Source organism: Aquila chrysaetos, chromosome 5, assembly GCF_900496995.4.
Source record: "Aquila chrysaetos chrysaetos chromosome 5, bAquChr1.4, whole genome shotgun sequence".
Lineage (NCBI taxonomy): Eukaryota > Metazoa > Chordata > Aves > Accipitriformes > Accipitridae > Aquila > Aquila chrysaetos.
This window is the reverse complement of record NC_044008.1, coordinates 9,380,049-9,400,322: the sequence shown is the minus strand read 5'-3', so window position 1 is coordinate 9,400,322 and position 20,274 is coordinate 9,380,049. Positions and strand designations below refer to the sequence as shown.

At 39.3% G+C, this 20,274-nt stretch overlaps 1 protein-coding gene across 8 annotated transcripts in view; it reads right to left on the bottom strand.

Annotated features, from left to right (window-relative positions):
- SEMA3D (semaphorin 3D) overlaps positions 1–20,274 on the bottom strand; it is a 147,335-nt gene that overhangs the window by 97,087 nt on the left and 29,974 nt on the right. For 7 of the 8 annotated variants that reach the window (XM_030014225.2, XM_041123965.1, XM_030014223.2 and 4 more), the window contains exon 2: positions 4,709–4,899. In XM_030014225.2, the coding sequence (XP_029870085.1) occupies positions 4,709–4,823 (115 nt within the window). In that variant the 5' untranslated portion in view covers positions 4,824–4,899. Of the gene's footprint in view, positions 1–4,708; positions 4,900–9,485; positions 9,542–20,274 lie in introns of those variants that run through there. The other variant, XM_041123964.1, reaches the window with a different exon arrangement.

The following is a 20,274-nucleotide window of genomic DNA, read 5'->3' as shown; positions in this document are numbered from 1 at the left end:
GTTCTTGTTTATTAGATATAAATTACTGCCATGATTGCTTTTAACAATGTTAAGTTTTAAAAGCCAAAGGTTGCCTTCAGTCTCACCTTTTCCTATGTGCTGTGTCACAACGCAGGATCCTGGTCCTCTGACCAAATCAGCACTGGTCAGAGCAAGCGTGGCTTGCATTTGGGACATGGTCACATTCCCGCATGGCAATCACATTTGTTTGTGAATGTCAGTGTGGATATGTCACCAGTGACAATGTCCAAATCTGGGCTGGGGCTCACCCCTCTAGCCGAGAAAGCAGAGTGCACACTTCTGTAATATAGATGTATTCTTATGAGTTATAAATGTAGTCCTATGAGGAGCAGCTGAGGGAACTGGGGTTGTTTAGTCTGGAGAAGAGGAGGCTGAGGGGAGACCTTATCGCTCTCTCCAACTGCCTGAAAGGGGGTTATAGTGAGGTGGGGGTCAGTCTCCCAAGTAACAAGCGATAGGATGAGAGGAAATGGCCTCAAGTTGCGCCAGGGGAGGTTTAGATTGGATATTAGGAAAAATTTCTTCACCAGAAGGGTTGACAAGCCCTGGAACAGGCTGCCCAGGGAAGTGGTGGAGTCACCATCCCTGGAGGTATTTAAAAGACATGTAGATGTGGTGCTTAGGGACATGGCTTAGTGGTGGACTTGGCAGTACTAGGTTTACGGTTGGACTCAATGATCTTAGGGGTCTTTTCCAACCTAAATGATTCTATAATTCTTTGAGTGCACAGACTACTTCTAAGATGTCCATGAAAGAAATAAAATAAAGCAAATCAATAGGCTTAAATTTGTAGTTAGGAGTTTGCATTTCTACTGGAAAAATTTTAGGAGGGCCACAAACTGAAAGAGGTTGATTTTTTTTTTTTTTTTTTTTCCTAGAAGGCAATCAAGCTTCTCGTCTTGTTATTCTCTGTCTCTCCCTGTAAAGTAAAACCTAGAAACACACACAAAATATCTGTATAAAAGTACCTGCCAATAAAGTAGCAAAGACTACTACCCAAAAGATAGACAAAAATAAGACTGTCTACACAATAGGAATTAAACACGTTCGTATGTATCAATTACGACACAGGCCCTTCCCTTCTTCAGTAACAGAACTGATGCCATCCTGTAAATGACAGTATTAAATGAGACTGGTACATGAAAACCTTCTGCATTTGCTGTAGAGGTAGGAATGAGGATGTTAAATGAGGTAGCAGACAGTAAGATTAGGGAAGCTGAATGTCACTTCTGTGCTTGCGGAGTTCTGCAGTTTGGATGATGGTCATAGGGTATCTCCAGCCACATGAAAATGAATGATAAATACACACTCTGAAACTGAATGTAGTGTTATACAATGAGTATTGAAATATGGAATATTACTCAAAAATTAGGCCCTAGTTTTCGAAGGATGGTAATCTTCTCTTAGAAGACAGTTTGTTTACCTTCTCCTAATATTAAAGCTGTAACATAATAATAAAAACATCTCATAATCTTGCAAAAGTATCTAAGAGATATAGATTAATCAAGGTCTGTCTAGCGAGAGCACCCTAGAAGAATCATGAGAGCAGTGATAGTTTCTGGGATATGAATGACATGCACCAATATCTAAAAGCTAAAATCTTAGTGAAGAAGATAAAAAGAATTATTGAAGAATTATTCAAGAAGTCAATTGGGGAAAATGTGGGAATATAGGATGAGGTATGTAATTAAAGATCATAGTCTATTATATTAACACAGGTGGAGTATACATGACTTTGCATTACAAGGTATTTTAGTTGACTTGTGTGTATTTGTAGTTTTATGTGTGCATGATTTTTTAGAACTGGGGCAAACAATAAAGGAAATCCATCATAGGGCATCACGTTGATACCCACACCATCCACTGGAATATCTGCATCTTAACATTTCCAGCACAGATTTCCGCCCCTTAAGCTATTTCACAGAAGATGAAAACCTCTAACTGCCATGCAGACAAGCTCTAAAATTTTAATTGCTGTCTGAACGCAGACGACCAGTGACGCACCATGGTTTATTGAAGCACTCTTGTGGTTATAGACACTTCTCTTAGCTACCCCACCCTGCTCCATCTCCCCCTTCCTCTATCCACCACTGACTTCTTTCTCTCTCAATTTTCTCCTTCTCTGTGTTCCTTTAATACCGTTCCCTCTTCTTCTTTCTCTCTTCTTGTCCCCTACATTTCTTCATCCTCAGCATTCATCACTGGGCATTCCCTTTCTTCTCCTTACTGTCAGGGCATGGGAAGAAGCAGTTTCCTAGCCCTCAGCTGAGGTGTGCTGGGCTGCAGCTGTGAGATGGAGTAACTGCAGGGGAAAGTCCCGCTTGCTTCCAGCTCTCCTGCCCAAGGAAATGCTCAGCCGTTCTGGGAAGATGGAGCTATGCTATCCCATAAACACATTGCACTTGGAAGGGGATGAAACCATCCCTTGAAGGACAACACCTTTAGCAGCTAGATGAACACACATGTGTGACCAGGTTTTCAGAGCTTCCTGATGTAGCCAATTTTGGTCAGCTTTCCATAAAGAAGGAAAAGGGCCCCGTATTATCCTCCTCATGATATTTCAAGTCTTAATTCCAAAGAATGGAAGTGCCAGAACTTGTCAATGACATGACTGTAACAATTTTATGAGAACTGGCAAGACAGTTAATTTCTCCTACATCTTATTCTCAAAAACCTTGGAGTTATTTTGGCTGGAATAGTTGGGGGGGCAGGAAGGAAGGTAAGCTCAATTCTGACAACTGTATTAAAAAGTCAGGACATTTGCCATGCTGTTATCAACAACAAAAACATGATTTAATTATGACAAGTGCTACCTGCACCATTTACAATGCAAAAGTGTGAAAACAAAGCAGTAACTTTTTTCTTGTTCCCTGTGGAAAAAGGAAAATACCTCCCCCCCCCCCCCCCCCCCCAAAAAAAAGGCAAGAGGAGGCACAGTAAAGTCTGATAATTCTCTTTCCTTTGGCTTTTCAGTTCCATCACAGCTCTCCAAATTATGATTTATGTGCCATTTTGTATCTGTTGTTGCTTTTTTTTTCCCCTACAGGGACATAGGTGGATAAATTTGGATAGGAAACTGTATCCCTCAAGCCAAGCTGAAAGGTTTATAAAATTGCTAATAAAAGTTTGGGTCAGGGCCTAAATATCAATCATCTGCTCATTGTCTTTTTAAACGAGCTCAGGCATTTTCCCAACCACTCCCAGCAAGTGTCTGCCACTATTTTAAACTAAGATTTCAGTGATTTTTTTTTTTCCTGTGTTGACCTCAATAATTTTTCTCTCTCCCCCTCCTTACCTGCCAAATGCATCCATCAGGATTTTGCCAAAGGCTATCTGCTTTTGAAGTCGAGAGGAATTCACTAATCATGAGTGTCAAATCCACAATAAATGCCATCACCATATGGTATATGCTGCTATTGGGAATTATCTCAAAAGGCCTAGCTGTGAAAAGTCTGGCTATATGTTAGGGGTTTTTTATTGCTAACTTTCATAACTCATGTCAGGTCTTTCAGTTTCTGTATTCATTGGCTTAAGCGAGTGCAACTGTTTCCTGAATTTATAAAAATGTTGTCAAGATCCCTTGATCTCTCTTCCTCTGTCTCTCTCACACACATTCAAACACATATATACACAGGGGAATACCATACACAGTGGCATACAAATCCAGCAAAAGAGAAGCTTGTAAATAAATAGTATGTCATCGTGCTTACTCAATAAATTCCTCTGTGTGTTAAACTCATGATAAACATACCATAACCACTGATGAAGGCTTTACAGCCTCCTGTCCCATCACACCATCCTGAGTGTAATTCTGTAATGTAAAGGAAGACCTAAGTTTGAAAAACTGAGAGCAGAATTAGCTCCCATAAGGGCAGGGTGCTGACATAACTGAAAAATAATTAAATGGAGAGCATTTGCTTTCGCTAAAGAAGACAATATCAATGTGATGTATCTCTGTGCCTTGTAAAAACTGTGGACGTGTACTGTACATTCAAAGCAACAAGAAATCTACCTTTTTTAAGAACTCGTCCAATAAAGAATTAAAAAATACATCTGTGTTTAAACCCCTCACCCTGTAATATTCTCAACAAGAAGTACACATAAGGTTAAGAAAGTCCTCAGAAAAACACGCTTTTGTGATCCAAAAAGGTAAAAAGAAAGACAACAACATTTCAAAAATTACATATACCATCTTAGTGATAGAGAACAAAATTACTACCACACTAAAATGTCGGTGCCATTTTCAACACATGGGGCAGCTCTCTCAATTTTCCCTGATGCTCTAGAAAGGTGTGAGTGTCTTCCATGTCCCATGTCAGCCCCACCAGCCGCATGGGAATGTCTCCAATGGGCCTCATGGCATTTCGGGTAGCACTAGAAGCCTATGTGTAGGCAATGACTCCCCCCTAATTTATGTATGGTATGTTAATATCCTCTAGGAGCGAACTGAAATAATAATTTAAAAACCCAGTTATATTTCAGAAACATGTACCCCTCCACCCAAAAAAAGAGAATTTAATACTGTCCCTAGGCAGAATTCATCCATTTTTAAGGCTTCTGGCATGTGTTTCTAGGAACTGTAGGGACAACTGAGTTTTGTTTCCTTGATTAATAATACAAATGAACTGCTGGCAACGTCACATCAAAACAAAAGTGGCAGAATCAGAAAAACTGATGAAAAGTTTACCTTTATAGGAAAGCTTTAGTCTTGGGACATTTTGTTTTGACATTCCAGTCACTGGAAGGAACAGCATTGCTAAAGATAACAGGCTGCAGGCATGTGGTACTTGGGAAGCTCTCATTCTGCTCTCTTCTTCTGTATCTTCTTTTGCACTAACGTGAAATATCTTCCTGCTTTTCAAACAATCCAAATTTAATCTGGAAGCAAAAGGAAAACATCTGTAGATTTTTTGCATTATTATATAAATAATAATACTGAAAGCAAGCCAGACCTATCTTTAAAGAGTAGCTCATTTAACACGTTTGCTATGAAAGTATTTGTTCCTCTAGTATAAATCAAAATGTTGTAAATCTGTTTCTTTAATACTAAACTTACACACTTTGAGGTTGGAAAAATATGTAAACTTTGCAAACACCAATGTCTAGCATAGCTAAAGTTTAAACATAAATTAAATTAATGCAGTATCCATAAAAAGAACTTTTGCCATTCAAAAGTGACCACGTAACTCATTAGTTCATACCTCTCCATTGGATATCTTAATGTTTTATAACTCTCTCTTTATCTCAGTACAACAGCTATTGTATGTTTATGCTATAACTAGAATAAACTGTAATATCTCAGATACCATGGGCGTACAAACCGAGTTAACAGTGAGTACATACCCATCATAAACTTTCATAAATAAACTAAGAAAATTGGATAGAGCAAGCAGTTGTGTTTAGTTTTAATAGAGAAAAAAGTCAATGTGGCTGATGGATTTAAATGTGCTTTCAGTATGATATTTCCAGCAGAATAACTGCCTCAATTCACCCAGCAAAATGTCCTATAAACTTTAATGAGTGGTTCATGCTGAGGTCAATAGGCTGATACGGGACTTTGTTAGCACAGTATGCATCTAAGCCAGCTTTACAACACTTTTCACTTAATAACAGTCATTCATATTCCATAAATCTTAAAGTGTTTTACAAATGAAAGTAATTATCACTGTCCTTATTTTCCCTATGCAAAACCCGAATAATAAAACTACAGTGAACCTAATTCCTCAAGGTCACACTGCCACCCCACTAGCTGAACAGAAAGCAGCAACTGTTCTCCTGGAGTCCTGTTTGTACCCAGTTATAAGGGATCCCTTTTGCCCAGTAACTCCATTTTTGCCTGTGAAATTATTTGAAATGGCATCCTGAGTTCTGAAAGCAGAATTTGATGGTTCATAATTCACAGAGGTCAGAGCATGAAAATATGTGTGAGACCAGATTCTTTCCCCTGCAAGTGCATGATACCAGAGGTCAAGGGAGATAGTTAGTGAAATGACAAAAGTCAGTGTTTGAGTAATGCTGTAAATTAAGAGTAAGGAAATGTTATGGTTAGTAGCAAGATTAATGGCTCATGACTTGCCATGAAAATTCTTTTCTGAAAGGTACTGAAACCGCCTGATTAAAAGAGTAATCCTAGTGCCCACATCAGCCAGCACTCGCACAGACATCAAGGGAAAGGCTCCTCGTGAGCCCATGCGAGACGCAGCACAACTCGTGGCCCTGGAGCCGCTCCACAGGTCTGGCACTTGAGCTGCCAGAGCACCTCTGCGAGCTGCGGAGGTATCCAGAATCAATTTAGCACCTCATGAGGCAGGCAGTACATCCTTCCTGGCATGAAGGGACTGGAAAGAGGACCCCTTCAGTTCTCTCTGCCAGAGGAAACCTCAGATGAAGCTGGGGCTTTCTGAGCCTCCAGACCTTCTGCCAATAGCAAAAGACCAGGGAGTGTGCAGGAAGGGTGTGACGGAGAAAGAGGGAGAGGGAAATGATTTGTAAAATGCCCGAAGCATCCTTCCTATCGTGGAACATTGAGCTTCTTTCTTCTCAAGCCCTTCCTCAACACTCACATTCAGTGTCTGAACGCACTACTTTTGGCCAAGTGCCATTACATATTCACAAGATGACATGGAAAGAAAACAAAACAAACATGAAATGCGTCTGGTTCATCTTTCCCTTCCCTTTACTAGAGTATAGGATCCTGAGAGAAAGCCCTTACTTCTTCCATGCCAGTACATCTATTTGTGGTTGGACTACGCAGGGCTGCTGTTGACTAGATTATCATAGGGTTATATCACCTTAAAGAAATCTATTTTGGGGGGAAGAAGGGCAAAAGAAGGGGAGGGAGGAGGGGGAGGACTATATTAAGACAAGAGACACCAGCCCTGTTCATCTTCAGCGGGACGATAGAGACAAACCATACTTCAAAAAGAAGCAATTAAGAGGGAGCCAGTCTCACTGCAAATATGCTGAGAAGTCATGGCTTGAGGGTCTGGGCCTCAGCCAATAGGGATCTCACCAGAGGATTTGGGGCTCATTTTCTCAAAGTAAAGTACAGTGAAGGATCAGGACTAAATTTGCCACTTACAGAAAAAAACAGTTGCCCGAATGCACTGTCATTTGCTTAATTGATTGAGGACTAGCACCAAACTTGGCCCTTTGGCCATACCTCACAACTTCATTTTTTCATGTAGGGTTCTTTTGCTAATGGAAACCTTTCTTCTTTTTTTTTTTTTTTTTTTTAAATTCTTTTCTTTCCCCTTCTATTTGAATAATGTCTGTGAAAAACCATTTGCTTTAATTCCTGACACAAGGCAGTTAGTTTACACTGGAGGCAGCTGCTCTGTGAGCTCGAGCCAACCCTGTCTTGTCCTAGATTCATTACAATCTGGCCAGATTGTCACATATATTTTTAGTTTATGATCATCTTCTAATACAATTCCAGCTTCCACACAGAGTCCTTCCAGCAGTCTAATGACTAGCTCAGGTTAACGAACTTCAGACCAACTAACTGGCCATTAATCTTCAGGAAATATCCTTCCCCTCTGCAACATGTGCAATGTCAATCAATGTCCTGTGTTGAAAAAAGCCATAGTCACGCTGCTCAGAAGTAATCAAACCCATGAACAGAAATAAAATATAAAACCTAAAAGCAAATCTAACTCCCCCGTTCTTTCCTCCCCTCAAAAGTAAGAAGAGTTTTGTCAGAGGAGGAAAAATTATGGTTTCCTTTAGTTCTTCGATACTTCTGTTAAGCACCAACACTCTATAAAGTTTCCTCATCATGAACAGACCCAAAATAAATGAGGAAAAAGAGTTTCAAAAGAAAAATGATGAGGCTAAAACTGCTTTCCCACCTTGGCTTCAGCTAGGGAATATCTGCACTCCGTTAATTATCACCTGTGAGATTGACTGGGGAAGGAAGCTATGCATACACCTCGCTGAAATAAGGGTATTTCCAGTGGAATAAAGGAGCTTTTATTTGCCCCACGCGGGGGTGGGATGCGTGATGCTGAAGAGGGGCCAAGGAGCCTGGCTCCATCCTGCTAGGACCTCCCTGCGGGGCTCATAAATTCATAACGGGCTGTAGGTTAAAACTGCCAAAAGACAAAATGTTGATCTGCTGGTGTCCTGCCATCTTGCCGGAGAGAGGTGGCTGGACGTAACTGGCACATGCGTGATGTCACGTCCCTGAAATGAGGTGTCACCTCCCTGCAATTGGTCAGATTCACCAGAGCCTATAAAACAGATTGCTCCGAAGCTACTGTCTGAAACAAGAAAACCTGGAGCCAATTTACTAAACATAATTTATTCCAGGCTCTTTGTTGCAAGAAACAGAGCTCTTCAGCCTTCTCAAACACACAGACAGTAGGGAGTTCTGTGCTTATGGGAGTTTTTTCAGATCATTCAGCTCAAACCTATCTAAATGCAAAATCTCACATTCACAAATACTGTGTAGGTTTCTGACTTCTCCTGGCGTCATGAAGTCCAGAGCTGGAAGGGCTGCAACCCACCTGCAAACACACAGCTTTTTAACAGTAGTTCATGTAACTCTCAGTTTAATTCCATAACAAAAACCTATACAGAATTGGAGGATAATTTAAAACCTGTCTCCAGCACTCGTTTTCTGAGGCCAATTTAAAATTTGAAATTTTGTAGTCCAATAAAGAGGAAAATGAAAACAGCCTGCAGCAAATACAGAAAAAGCAATTAACCAAATGGTATGGCTCAGTTATATTGAATCTAACAGCAATGTTAGAAATTGCAACTACTGAAAATCTAGAGCAACCTTTGAGTTGGCTCATGTTGACTAATAAAAGGTAGAATAGAATAGAAAAATGTCTGATGGTCACTATGGACTCATAAGTTGACTGAATAAGTTATTTAGGCCATTTAGTCTTAATATGTAAACCACTATCTCTGATGTCGGCGTTTTTCTTTCGTCTCCTCATCTATCCCTGTCTGAGATCTTGGTGGGGTTTTTTATTTTTCCATGGAGTGAGAAGAGAGTAAAAGATATCCCTTGCAAACATCAAACAAATAGCATGAGTGGCCTGTTAGACAAACATACTGCTTTAAAAGATTTAAAACTAACCAGCTGCAAAGAGAAACAAAAAGTACTCCACCTAAGATTCAAATTTATTGAAAGGTACATTAGCTCTTTCCTCATATTGTACACGTACTTTATATATATGCATACAAATTTAAAGAATGTTACTTTAACTACAAATATACAGATGTATGTTTCCAATGCATTTACCTGTAGATGTCTCACTTATAAATTATCATACATATTCCAAAAGAAAAATTACTACGGTTGTCTACTGTGTGGTTCAAAACTGTACTATAATCACGAATTGGGTATTGAATATTCTGTGTTAATACGAGGGAAATCTACAAGCATACATGAGTCAGATTAGTAAATCATAAAATAAAATAGACTAAAAATAAAATTACATCTCCATACTTACTTAATATTCTTAACTTTCTTCTTAAATAACAAAGATGACATTCATCCAGACCACAATGAGACTACGTTCTTGTACCCCTTAGATAGACGTTCTGTTGATATATTATTTGGCAGAGGAGGCTTTTCTCTTCATTGTGAAATCTCAGTTTAAAGCTAACTCCATCCAAGAACTGGTAAACAGTATTATTCATCACTATTTTCCCATTTATTAAGTAGCTTTTGTGCTGTTTATAGTACAGCAAATGTTCTCTTCAAGGATTCTGAAAAATACTTCTTTTTACAAAAACCCCAGTATTACATCACTTCCCAACACTAGCAGAAATTACTGAATAAAAAGACAATGGTACAATAAAAAAAAATTACGTGAGCCTACAGTAGGTATTTTTTTTTGTTTTCTTTTGCTTAAATCATTGGGTTTTATATATCTGGTTTAGATAAGGTTTTGCCATAAAGCAAACATAGACCTTGCTATTGTTAAATACCCAGATGAATACTAAAGACTCATATGAAGCATAACCCAGCTTATAATGAGTTTTACAAAGCTTTACAGGCTTTACCTTTACTGAGCTCCTCACAGGATTTATACCCTATCCATTCAACACCAGTAGTTTGTAAGGCAAGAAAAATCTCTGCTCTGTTTCCCAGTTGAGAAGAGCCAAAGAGGGCAAAGAAAAATGAAGGCACTGAGAGACAAGGAGGATGCAACTGAGGGAACAAAAAGCAAAAGAATTTTGTTTTTATTGCAGAGAACCATCTGATAATAAATAAAGCTCTCCAAAGTCTAGAAAATATGTTTGAGGATTACATTGGATTTTTGGTTCATTAAGATGAAGATAAACTCAAGCTAAAGTAAAAATAGTGACTAAGTGAAACATGAGAGAAGAAGAATGAACTCACTTATTGGGTTTATTTTTTGCAGTTTTCTGCATCTTTCTGAAGCTAGTCTACTGATGGAAGCATTTGTAAAAAGCATGTAGTCTGTTTGGAGATAAATACTGGTAAGAATGGATAACCTTTATAGAGTGGTCTGTGTCACACTGCTATGAAGAGCTTATCTGACCATGAAATTTACTGTCGGGCACCTAAAATTATACACATAGGAAATGAGCACTTTATCCTCAAAAGATATGGGGATATTTTTCAGGTCAGTGTCAATGGGGTCAGGATTACACCCAAAGATTTCACGTAGACATAGAAGTAATCCTTTCAGAATGTGACATACAGACAGCCGTGAACACAGACATGTTATATATCACTAGGAACAGTGATTCTGAGAAGTTTTATCTGTGGCATTGTATCTTTTGGACTTAGAATGCATAAATCCAAGACTGATGATAAAACAAATGCTACTCTGTAACCCTAAGTCTTTGTATATTGTGTTTCTTTAAAAAAGCAAAAGAAAATCAGACCTATAGTTCTACATTCTATAGCCTGTTTCTCAAGCACAGTGTCTATTGTCCAAGAAAAAGGACGGGATAGAAAGCAACTTGTCATCTGATAACAATATTGCAAAGAGGAGGTAGGCAGATAAATAAAATGTCCCACCAGTCAGATGTGCAACTATCTTCCACACATAAAAATCTACATGCCTTTCATTCTGAAGTTAGATGCATGTGCATCTCAGATGGACTTTTTTTCTTTTTTTTTTGGTGGAAGGAACTGTGACTTCAGATGTTACATCTATAATAACAGTTTCCCATAGGCTCTTTATTTAGAATGACATGAGAACACCCTACATGTCTGATCATTAAAAAAAAAAAAAGAAAAAGAAAAAACACAAGCCAAAGAAGAAAGCAGTGTATGGCACGATTTAGCAACACATAAGAATCAAAAGGAACCCTAAGCCAAACCTCAGCGTTACATTATTTTAAGTACAGCGTGTTTCCCCAGCAGACCAAAAAAACCTCTCAAGCTATGAAAAGTGATTTTAAGACGGGGTTTGTAACTTTGGTATCCAAGAAAAGAAAAAGGCAGTAGGACGCAAATTCCTAGAGACATTAATGAAAAGGTAGACTAGATGAAAACCGCTTCCTGCCGAGTACCGTGACGTCTGAAGTTTTTCGAAGAGAGCCAGACAACTTTCCTCTGAAATGTCTGTCACCACCTGCAGCACTTGGGGTGGCTTGGCTCAGCTCTGAATAAAGTAGACAGGGAGAGAATGCACGCAGGAAGCTTTGCCTGTGGAACAGCCTTGGCCTGCTGTTGAGAAAATACTGAAAAGCCAGAAAAGTGTCATGATGACCATCAGAGAAAAGAAATGCTCATTTTGGGGAGACCTGCCTGAACATTTAAACACTAACAGATTGCATTTGTCCAGCTAAAACCTTAATTAACCCCAGGCAGCACTGTCAAGCCAGCTAAACCACTGACCCTGCAGCTACCATTCTTTTGCTGGAAGAAACATATACCCACAAAGGCCAACTCGAAGGATTACAGTCTCTTTTTCACCTCCAGGAATTCTTGCCAGTGTTTTGCTATGGAAAAACTGTTCTCTGTACCTCCTTTCATAGGAGACCTTCCAACATCTGCAGGGCTGGAGCATGAGTCTGCTATTAGTGAGAGTTCAACTACCAGAGGTCTGAGCTAGCTGGTATTTCTGGCGTCACCAGTAACTACTGGCAATGGGGTATTTTACAGATTAGTTACTTGCACAGAGACTTGCCCTACCATGTATTTTGCATGCTTGTGAAAAACCCAGCTTGATGGGAAGACAGTGTAACACTGGTGAAATTTGTCATGAATCAAGTCCAGGCTTCTAGGCACGATACGGCAGCAAGACAAATAATAGTACATATTCTGAAAGCATATAGCCAGCAAGCTGTCTGCATGGATATATCTCTAGATGCAAGTAGGTAGGGCTCTTCTGTCCTTGATCCAAGCAATCCATACCTAAGCCAGCTCCTACTGTTGTATGGCCCCATTAATTGCACAGCGTACAATATATTACACATCTCAGCTATACATGCATCAGAGGAACCACCAACCAGCCAACTCTGTGTGCAGGCAGAAATACCTTGGTTCTCCCAACGCTAACCAGCCCATCCACACATCATAACCCAGCAGACCCTACTAAAGGAAAACCCAACCAGAAACACCCCCAAACAAACCCTTCCCAAAATTGAAAGAAATAAAGGAACAATGATTTACATTTACAAATAAATTTATAATGTTAATTTCATTTCACAGCAAATGCTTCATTGTGCTATAAATTGTAGCTAGATTTATCTGATGTAAGCAGAAATGTACTGCCAACTAGTTTGGAATTTTGCTTAAATGCTTGTAGGCACTCAGGGATTTCCCAGATGTATCTAAAAGCTGCCTATGGGACTCTCAGAGAAAAGTAGAATGGACAGGCAACTGCATGTTGTAGTTGGCTTCTTAACGTAATTAACTATTTTTGAATTATTTCTATTGTACTAATCTTGATAGGATGTTTCATTAACTGCCAGTATTACTTAGTTCATTGTCAGCTGTGTAGTATCTGATCTGGTAGTTTTCAAAAGAATTCAGGCTAATACAGTTTACTGATGGTTTAAAAATGTATACTTCATATGACAGCTGGGCTTTGATCAAATATGTTTGCTGTATATCCAATGGCATGTTTTCATAGAATTCCTTTCATCGACGTATGGCCTCATTATTTGATGCACTGTCAGTGAACTTGGTACAGCACAGTCTGCAGGGCTTTAATATATAAACTACAGTATAGGAAGAGACATGCCAGAAGGATCTTAATTTACACTTCCAACAAATTTTGATTTAATAATTCATGATTATACATTTGAACTCTATTGGAGGAGGATTTTTTTATATCCATTGTCCAACTAATTTTGGATTAACATTTTGTGCAGCCAATATGTAAAACGATATACATATGAACATGTACACTGCAGTGCAGTGATCTGTGTTGGCACATTAACCTAGTTATATTGTTAGGCTGAATGCATTTGCTTTCTTCCTAGTTTTTTTTAAACGTTTGATTTCTTCTATATTTGGAGGATGTGTGACAGGGAATCAGCAGAGCTACTGTGACACATCCCATCTGTAAGCTTACACAATTCACTAACTTAATGTGGACCTATTCCTCTTGACGGGTTTCCCTCAGGTATCACCACAGCACCCGAGCAGTTTAAAAGCTTTAATGCCTCTATTCTCTATCCTCCGTCCTTGCCATTAGGAGTTAATTGATTTTTTTTTTTAATGTTACCATAGGAGATGACTTCACTTACATAAGGTCACACCAGCATTTGGGACGAGTACCCACATCCCCTCGACATCCAGGCAGTGCCTTAGTCACCCAGCCACCCTTCTCACCAGGGACTACAGACTGCTGGCTGTGATTCCTGCGGTGAGATCCATGACTCACATACCACTTCTTCCAGAGTTTTACTCTTGATTTAAGCCCTTGTGCAAACTGCAGAAAATTACAAGCAATCACAGTTTGAATTTCCATAAACAAGAACTTCACAGAGCTGCGTAAGGAGTAATGCGTGGCCAGCGTGAGTTCAGATGGCAGGTTATCAAAGCTATAACACTCCTGTGTTCACTGATCACCAATTTTACTATTTTCAAGGGTTAGAACATGCCACTATCAGACCCTACAAGAACTTTCTGCTTGTGTTGCAGCAGAAATCAATTTATATTTGGTGCAATAGAGTTGTTTTGCTAGTCTATTTTTAAGCTGCTTTGTGAAGGGTGCTAACATGACAGTTCCTGGAATCTGAAACAGCCATACTGAAAAAGAAAACAAGAATTCAGGCATCACCACCTCCATTCAACGCAGAACTATTTCCACTTTGGTTTAAAACCACAAGAACTTTCCTTTGTCTCGTGAGGACAAAGTGAGGACACAGAGTGCACAGATGAATCAATACTTCACTGAAAAATAGCAAAGCTTTTTAGAGAGTTAACCAGTTAGTTACTGGGGAGTTGCCATAACCAGAAGATTAATACAAAAAAGGTAGGATGCAAAACATCACCTCTAATTTCCTTTTCCCCAGCAGACACTTGTCCCCTAAGATGATGGGGCAGTCTCGATCTTGAGGGAGTTCTGAGGCTTCATTCCCTACAAGAATGGTCAACACTGGAATGGGGGCTCAGAGGAGTTGTGGTTTCTTCATCATTGCAGACATTTGAAACTTGACTGGACACAGCTCTGAGCAACCTGATCCAAAGCTGAACGGACAGAGGAATGACTGAAGTGGATCACACGTTGAAGGTCTTCAGCAACATCCAACACCTTTCCACTGATCAACTTAAGGCTCTGACAGCCATCAAATGGCTTTGCCTGCTCTCTAGTGATCACCCTTGTCTTTCCAAGAACTCTTCTGATGAGGGCAATGCCTACCTGATCTGGTCACAAATCAGCTCCTTTACTACTGAACTCTGATTGAAATCAGGAATGCTTTCCTTTTATAAAACTGACCGAAAACTGCAGTATTTCAAGAGCTGATTCACAAGCAGATCATAAATCCCTGTATCAAGAATAGTAATGTGTGCATAGGACAAGTGAACTACACACAGAACAGGTACAGACGCTGAATTAGCTACATAACTTAATCCAGTATCTCAAGGCTGCCAGATATTGTTCACCCATGCAGTCCTGGTTTGCGCATCCCATGAGAACCAAACACAGAAGTGAGTGTCAGAATTATTGACGCTGTATTTGAAATAATGTTTTTGTCTGCACTGATGAAACAAGAAGGGGATTTCTTCCAGGATTCCCCCACTGGAGCTAGAAGAGGAAGCTGGGTGAGAAATACCACTGGATGGACTGCTGACACCCAAATCAAGCCAACAAGTTCTGCTCACCCAGAAGACAAAATATCAGCAGTGTATTCCAGCCTGACCTCTCTTTTCTGTCCAAATTAGCAACTCCTTCATGCCAGTCTACTATCTCCCAATTGGATCAAGAAGTGGAAGCCACTGTAGTTACTACATTAAATGCTTCTCAAGGTTGTGGGGAGAGAAATGACTAGAAAGGATTTGGCCTCCGTGCCATCTTAGCTAGAAAAAGGGATGTGGTGGACAAGATTAAGTTGTGTTTCCATAGCCATGGCTGAGCAGGTGGCAAACACCCACCACAGGTGTTTGTTCTACAGAGGATCCCACTCCCTGGTAAAACAGGCACCCCCAAAGAAACCAGGGCTTGAAGACATACAGGACTCCTAATGTCAGATGAGCCTTATGTACGTTTATGAAACCTCTTGGGATCATCATGATTAACTATCTTCCTTAAGCTATTCCCCAACGGGCTTCAGTGCTTTTAAACCACTGACCCCTTGAATTAAAGAGGTAGATTTCCCTTTTCACAGCTGTGACTCAACACAGGGAGGAATTCAGAGACATCTGAAAACAAAGCCAGGCAGAATTTAAAACAAAATCCTTCAATGACAGATTCAGAGAGTGATGGCTGCAGCTGGAGCTTACAAATATAACAACTAACTAAATCAGCATGCATTATACAAAAGCCTTACATGGACAGACCATGTGAAGGGCAATTTCTTCACAAAGAACCAGAAAAACAGCACTACTAGGAATAAATCATGAGAAAAACTAGATACTGGCTGTTCAGAAGGAACCTTGGTCAATGGGTCCTTCAGCAAACGAAACGGTAACCACCTCTAAAATGAGGAGATAGGTGATAACCTGTTAGACAAATTAATCCTTGATATTTTAATTTTTTTTTAATCTTCAAAGCAAAATTGAAATTCCTATGTGTGGAGAGGAATAAAACACTAATAAGGTGTAGTTTTTAAAACTTATATAATGCCTTTCATATGTTCTATTTAAAATACATAGTAACTAGTACATACATTATTGAGTCTTTGCAAAGGAAATGTATTCCTACTATACCAGTTTCACAGCTGGGGAAGCTGATGCTAAATGTACTCAGTAGCCATCCTAGGAGGACCTGAAGTGAATAAGGAGTGGAATCAGATTATATTAATTAATAGTTACCAATGCCACTATCTTAAACATGATGTGCTTCTTTCCACCCAGTCGAGTGGGTTACCTGAGACATGTGTAAATAAACACATACAAGTGGAAAGATGAACTCTAGAAAATGCAACAATTATCTTGAAGATACTCAAGCATGGAACACAGTTACAAAGGAATAAACCTATTGACCATCTTCACACAGTACTGCAAAAGCAAAACAACAATGACTACTGGAAACTCTGCTTCCCTTGTCTGCTCAGCTGGGGTATGTGACCTGCGTTAATGGCACAGGGAATAACGTACTTGCACTCAGACCCAGGACTGACTGATGTCAAATGAAGTTCAACCATTCATATTAATGGGGATCAGCATTTGTCTGAGGGAATGGAAGTCTCTTAGACCTTAGGGTCATGAATTGACAAGCTATCGAACTTTTTCTCTGTTGTGCTGACCATCCTCCATCCTCAATGAGATCAGCTGTCTGGACCCTTAGTCCCACTACAGCTGCTTTGTGCTCCTCCTGAGGCACAGAAAGCACTCATTGCTAATTCTTTCTGCGTAATGTGCAGTGCAGGGTGAGGTCTCACAACTCCCTTTCTAGGACATACGGAATAGTCCCATTTCTCCAGAACCCAGGAAAAACATAGACACATACATGTAAACTGTGAGTTTTGTTATTCTGAAGATCTGTGATTGACTAAGACATATGGTGACAGAAGTGCCATTAATGACAAAAAAAAGCGCCCACTAAAAGCATCAACCAAAAAGAACACTAGCAATTTGTACCAAGACAATTATTGCTAAACTGCTATCATCTCATGCCTTTAATAAACTGGGAGGAGGCAAAAAGCAGTTTTTCTTTCAGATGGACTTTCTGGAAAAATACCTTCTCACACAGCATTTTTTCTTGACAGGTTCCAGAGTATCTATAAGCTTGTGGGTTATAATCACTCTAATGATCAGCAAGCAGTTATTTCAGACAGCTGATACAAGTCTGTGGCTGATATCATCTGCCAAAACATTAAAATATGCAAAGAAAAACATTTCAGCAGAATTTTGTTCTTCTTAATATTAAGTAGAGCAATTTGGGGAGTAAGAACAGTTACAATTTTCACCATCATTATTAATACTCATCATATTAAGAACAACAATAGTAGCACAGATAACCATGACTTTTTTTTAAACTTTTTTTGCAACAACAATTCTGCCAGAGGCAAATTTAAATTGTATAGATGATAAGAAAGTAGGCCGCTTCCGGTAACATTTACAAGTTATAACCCAGCTCTGGCAGTCAGGACATGCAGAGTGAGTCAATTCAAAAAGCCCACTCAAACTTTGGCATCTCTATTCCTTTAGAGGCACCTCAGCCACATTCTTGTTTTTCAGAAGTGCTTGTATAAACACTAAAAAACACAAAACAATAAAAAGATAAGAATCCAGCATGCAAGGCCAATCCTAACAAAGGATGAGACAAATGAAAAAAACAAGATTAAAATAAATGCCTTATGTGCATAATAAATTTCAATATTATGAGTCACTGAATTGACTCATGAACTATGAATTGACCATGCCCCTTTTAATTGTTCCACATAATAATCTCCCTTCTGAAAAAGAGGAACATCTTTAGCAGCCATAGTTGCTACAGCTGATTGTTTCTTTGTTTATCAATAGTATATGTGTACTGTAGTGCAATTTATGGTACTTAAGTTTGGCAACAGGTTTAGAAAGCAGCACGCAGGATGTAGGAGATGTGCAGCTAGATCAGCAAATGCCTTCTGTATGTCCTTGGAAAATTACCAGGAGAAATCACCAAGAAAACAATGCAAACCCATTCCTCACAGTAATAGAAGATGAAATGGAAAAGCTAAAAAAGCAAGACTGCAAACCTATGCAGACAGTAACTGAGAAAGTAATCACATTTGAGCTTCTTTCAACATTAAAGTTGTCTCTCAATTTGCTTTGCTTAGCAATATGTATCACAAAACACATTACTGATTTGCTACGTTTAGCAGTTCTGGGTTTTCTCCACCTTCAACATTCATTTCCTGTTCCAGAAAAACCCTCTCACACAACAACTCCTTACTTAAATAAGAATACAGAAATGTTTGTAATGGCAAGACTGAAGGCTCATCCAGTCTAGTAGTCTGTTTTCAATAGTAAGTGTAAGGAAGAATAAGAATAGAACATTTATATATGATATTTCCACACCCTTAGTGCTCCCCCTTCTTTCCATCTATTTTCAGCTCAGGAGATTTCCTGAGCCTATTGTGGCCTGTCTATTTTGTAACCCCCAAGTAGATATCACTTTCAAGTACTTGTCCAGCCTCCCTTTGAGCCCTTGTAAAATTCTTGCATCTGCAACACCATCTGGCAAACAATTTTGTATGTCTACTACCCAATGTGTGAAGAACCATTTCCAATACCAACAATTCAATGTGACAACATATTCATTTCCCCTCATATACCACCACCTTCATAATATTAGCCAGAAAGTAGATCCCACTAGGCAATAAAAATAAGAAGATTCCAATTTAGTTGTGATGATCATCCAACCGTTTTAACATGAGAGGCATTATGCATGCTACCTCATTATTTTACTTTGTAAAATAGACTCACAGAGTGGCTGGGAAATTAAGAGAAAATTGGTCAGAGAAAATTAAGAAGGTGATAGTAGTGGTCAGCTCCAATGAGTGTTTGCTGCTGAAGAAAAATATCTTGCTACGGTCACTGCACAAGATGAGATGTAACATTTCACAACTAAATCTTTGGTCGGAGTCCAGGACCAGATTTGAACATCCAACCAAAGTTTTTGCCAAGGTTGGCAAATACAGGGGTGGGGCAAAATCACAGCTTAGATCAGTGAAAGCGAAACCCTCCAGGTTTCACAGCCAACAGTGGCTCAACACCAGCAGCAGAAGGGTGTCCACTCATCCTTGGTGAATACCTTCAGGCGGTAGGACGGAGAAAGCGTGCCAGTACCCCGCAGTTGGGTAGCTCTGTCACCCCTCTCCCTGACAAGGCCCTCTGCCTCTCTCGCACTGCAGCAAAATTCATTTTTACTGTACTGAAATGTCCAGGTTTTCCCACGTCCAGAACTTTTACTCTCATTATAAATGAAATAAAAGCAGGGGAGAAAGGGTTTTACTTTTGCACAGATTGATAATATACCTTTAAAATCTGTTCTCAAAACTGTTAGGATAAATAATTTAAGAAATGTATTTTAAGATTTATGCTATAAGCTGACTATGTGGAAATACAGTTATAAGCTCTATTAATCTTCATGTTTCAAGGTGTGAGTGCTGTAAGAAACAGCATCTTGCAATTTAGAACAGAAATATTGTGAAGATTTATGCCTTCCATTCAAACATCTGGTCTTACCCACTCTTGGTGCCAGAATGGCAGACTGGATGAGCTACTTGTTTATTCCAGTCAGGCATTTCCTTGACTCCTGGACTTTATGTTAGGACATGATGAACATGTTACTCTCACTGGAGAGTTTTTATTCTCATGAAGTCAATAGGTCAGAACTTGAATTTATAGCTCATGAAAGGGATTCCTTATTTGAGTTTGTTACATTCTAGTGGATCAGTAGACAAATATAAATACTAAAAAACTATTGTACTTTATATACTCCATACTTATACTTGATACATGCGTAGTCATTAATTTAAGGGCCTGTCAGAATACGGCTTCTTTAGCAATATCCCACATAGTGAATCATGAGGGGTAGTAAATATACAAATGGCTTACATCACACGGAAATACTACAGTGAGCCCCATAGAAAAAAGTTCCTTTCCTTTTACAACAGCAAAGTTTTCAACTCACTATTATAAACTGTTATTCCAAA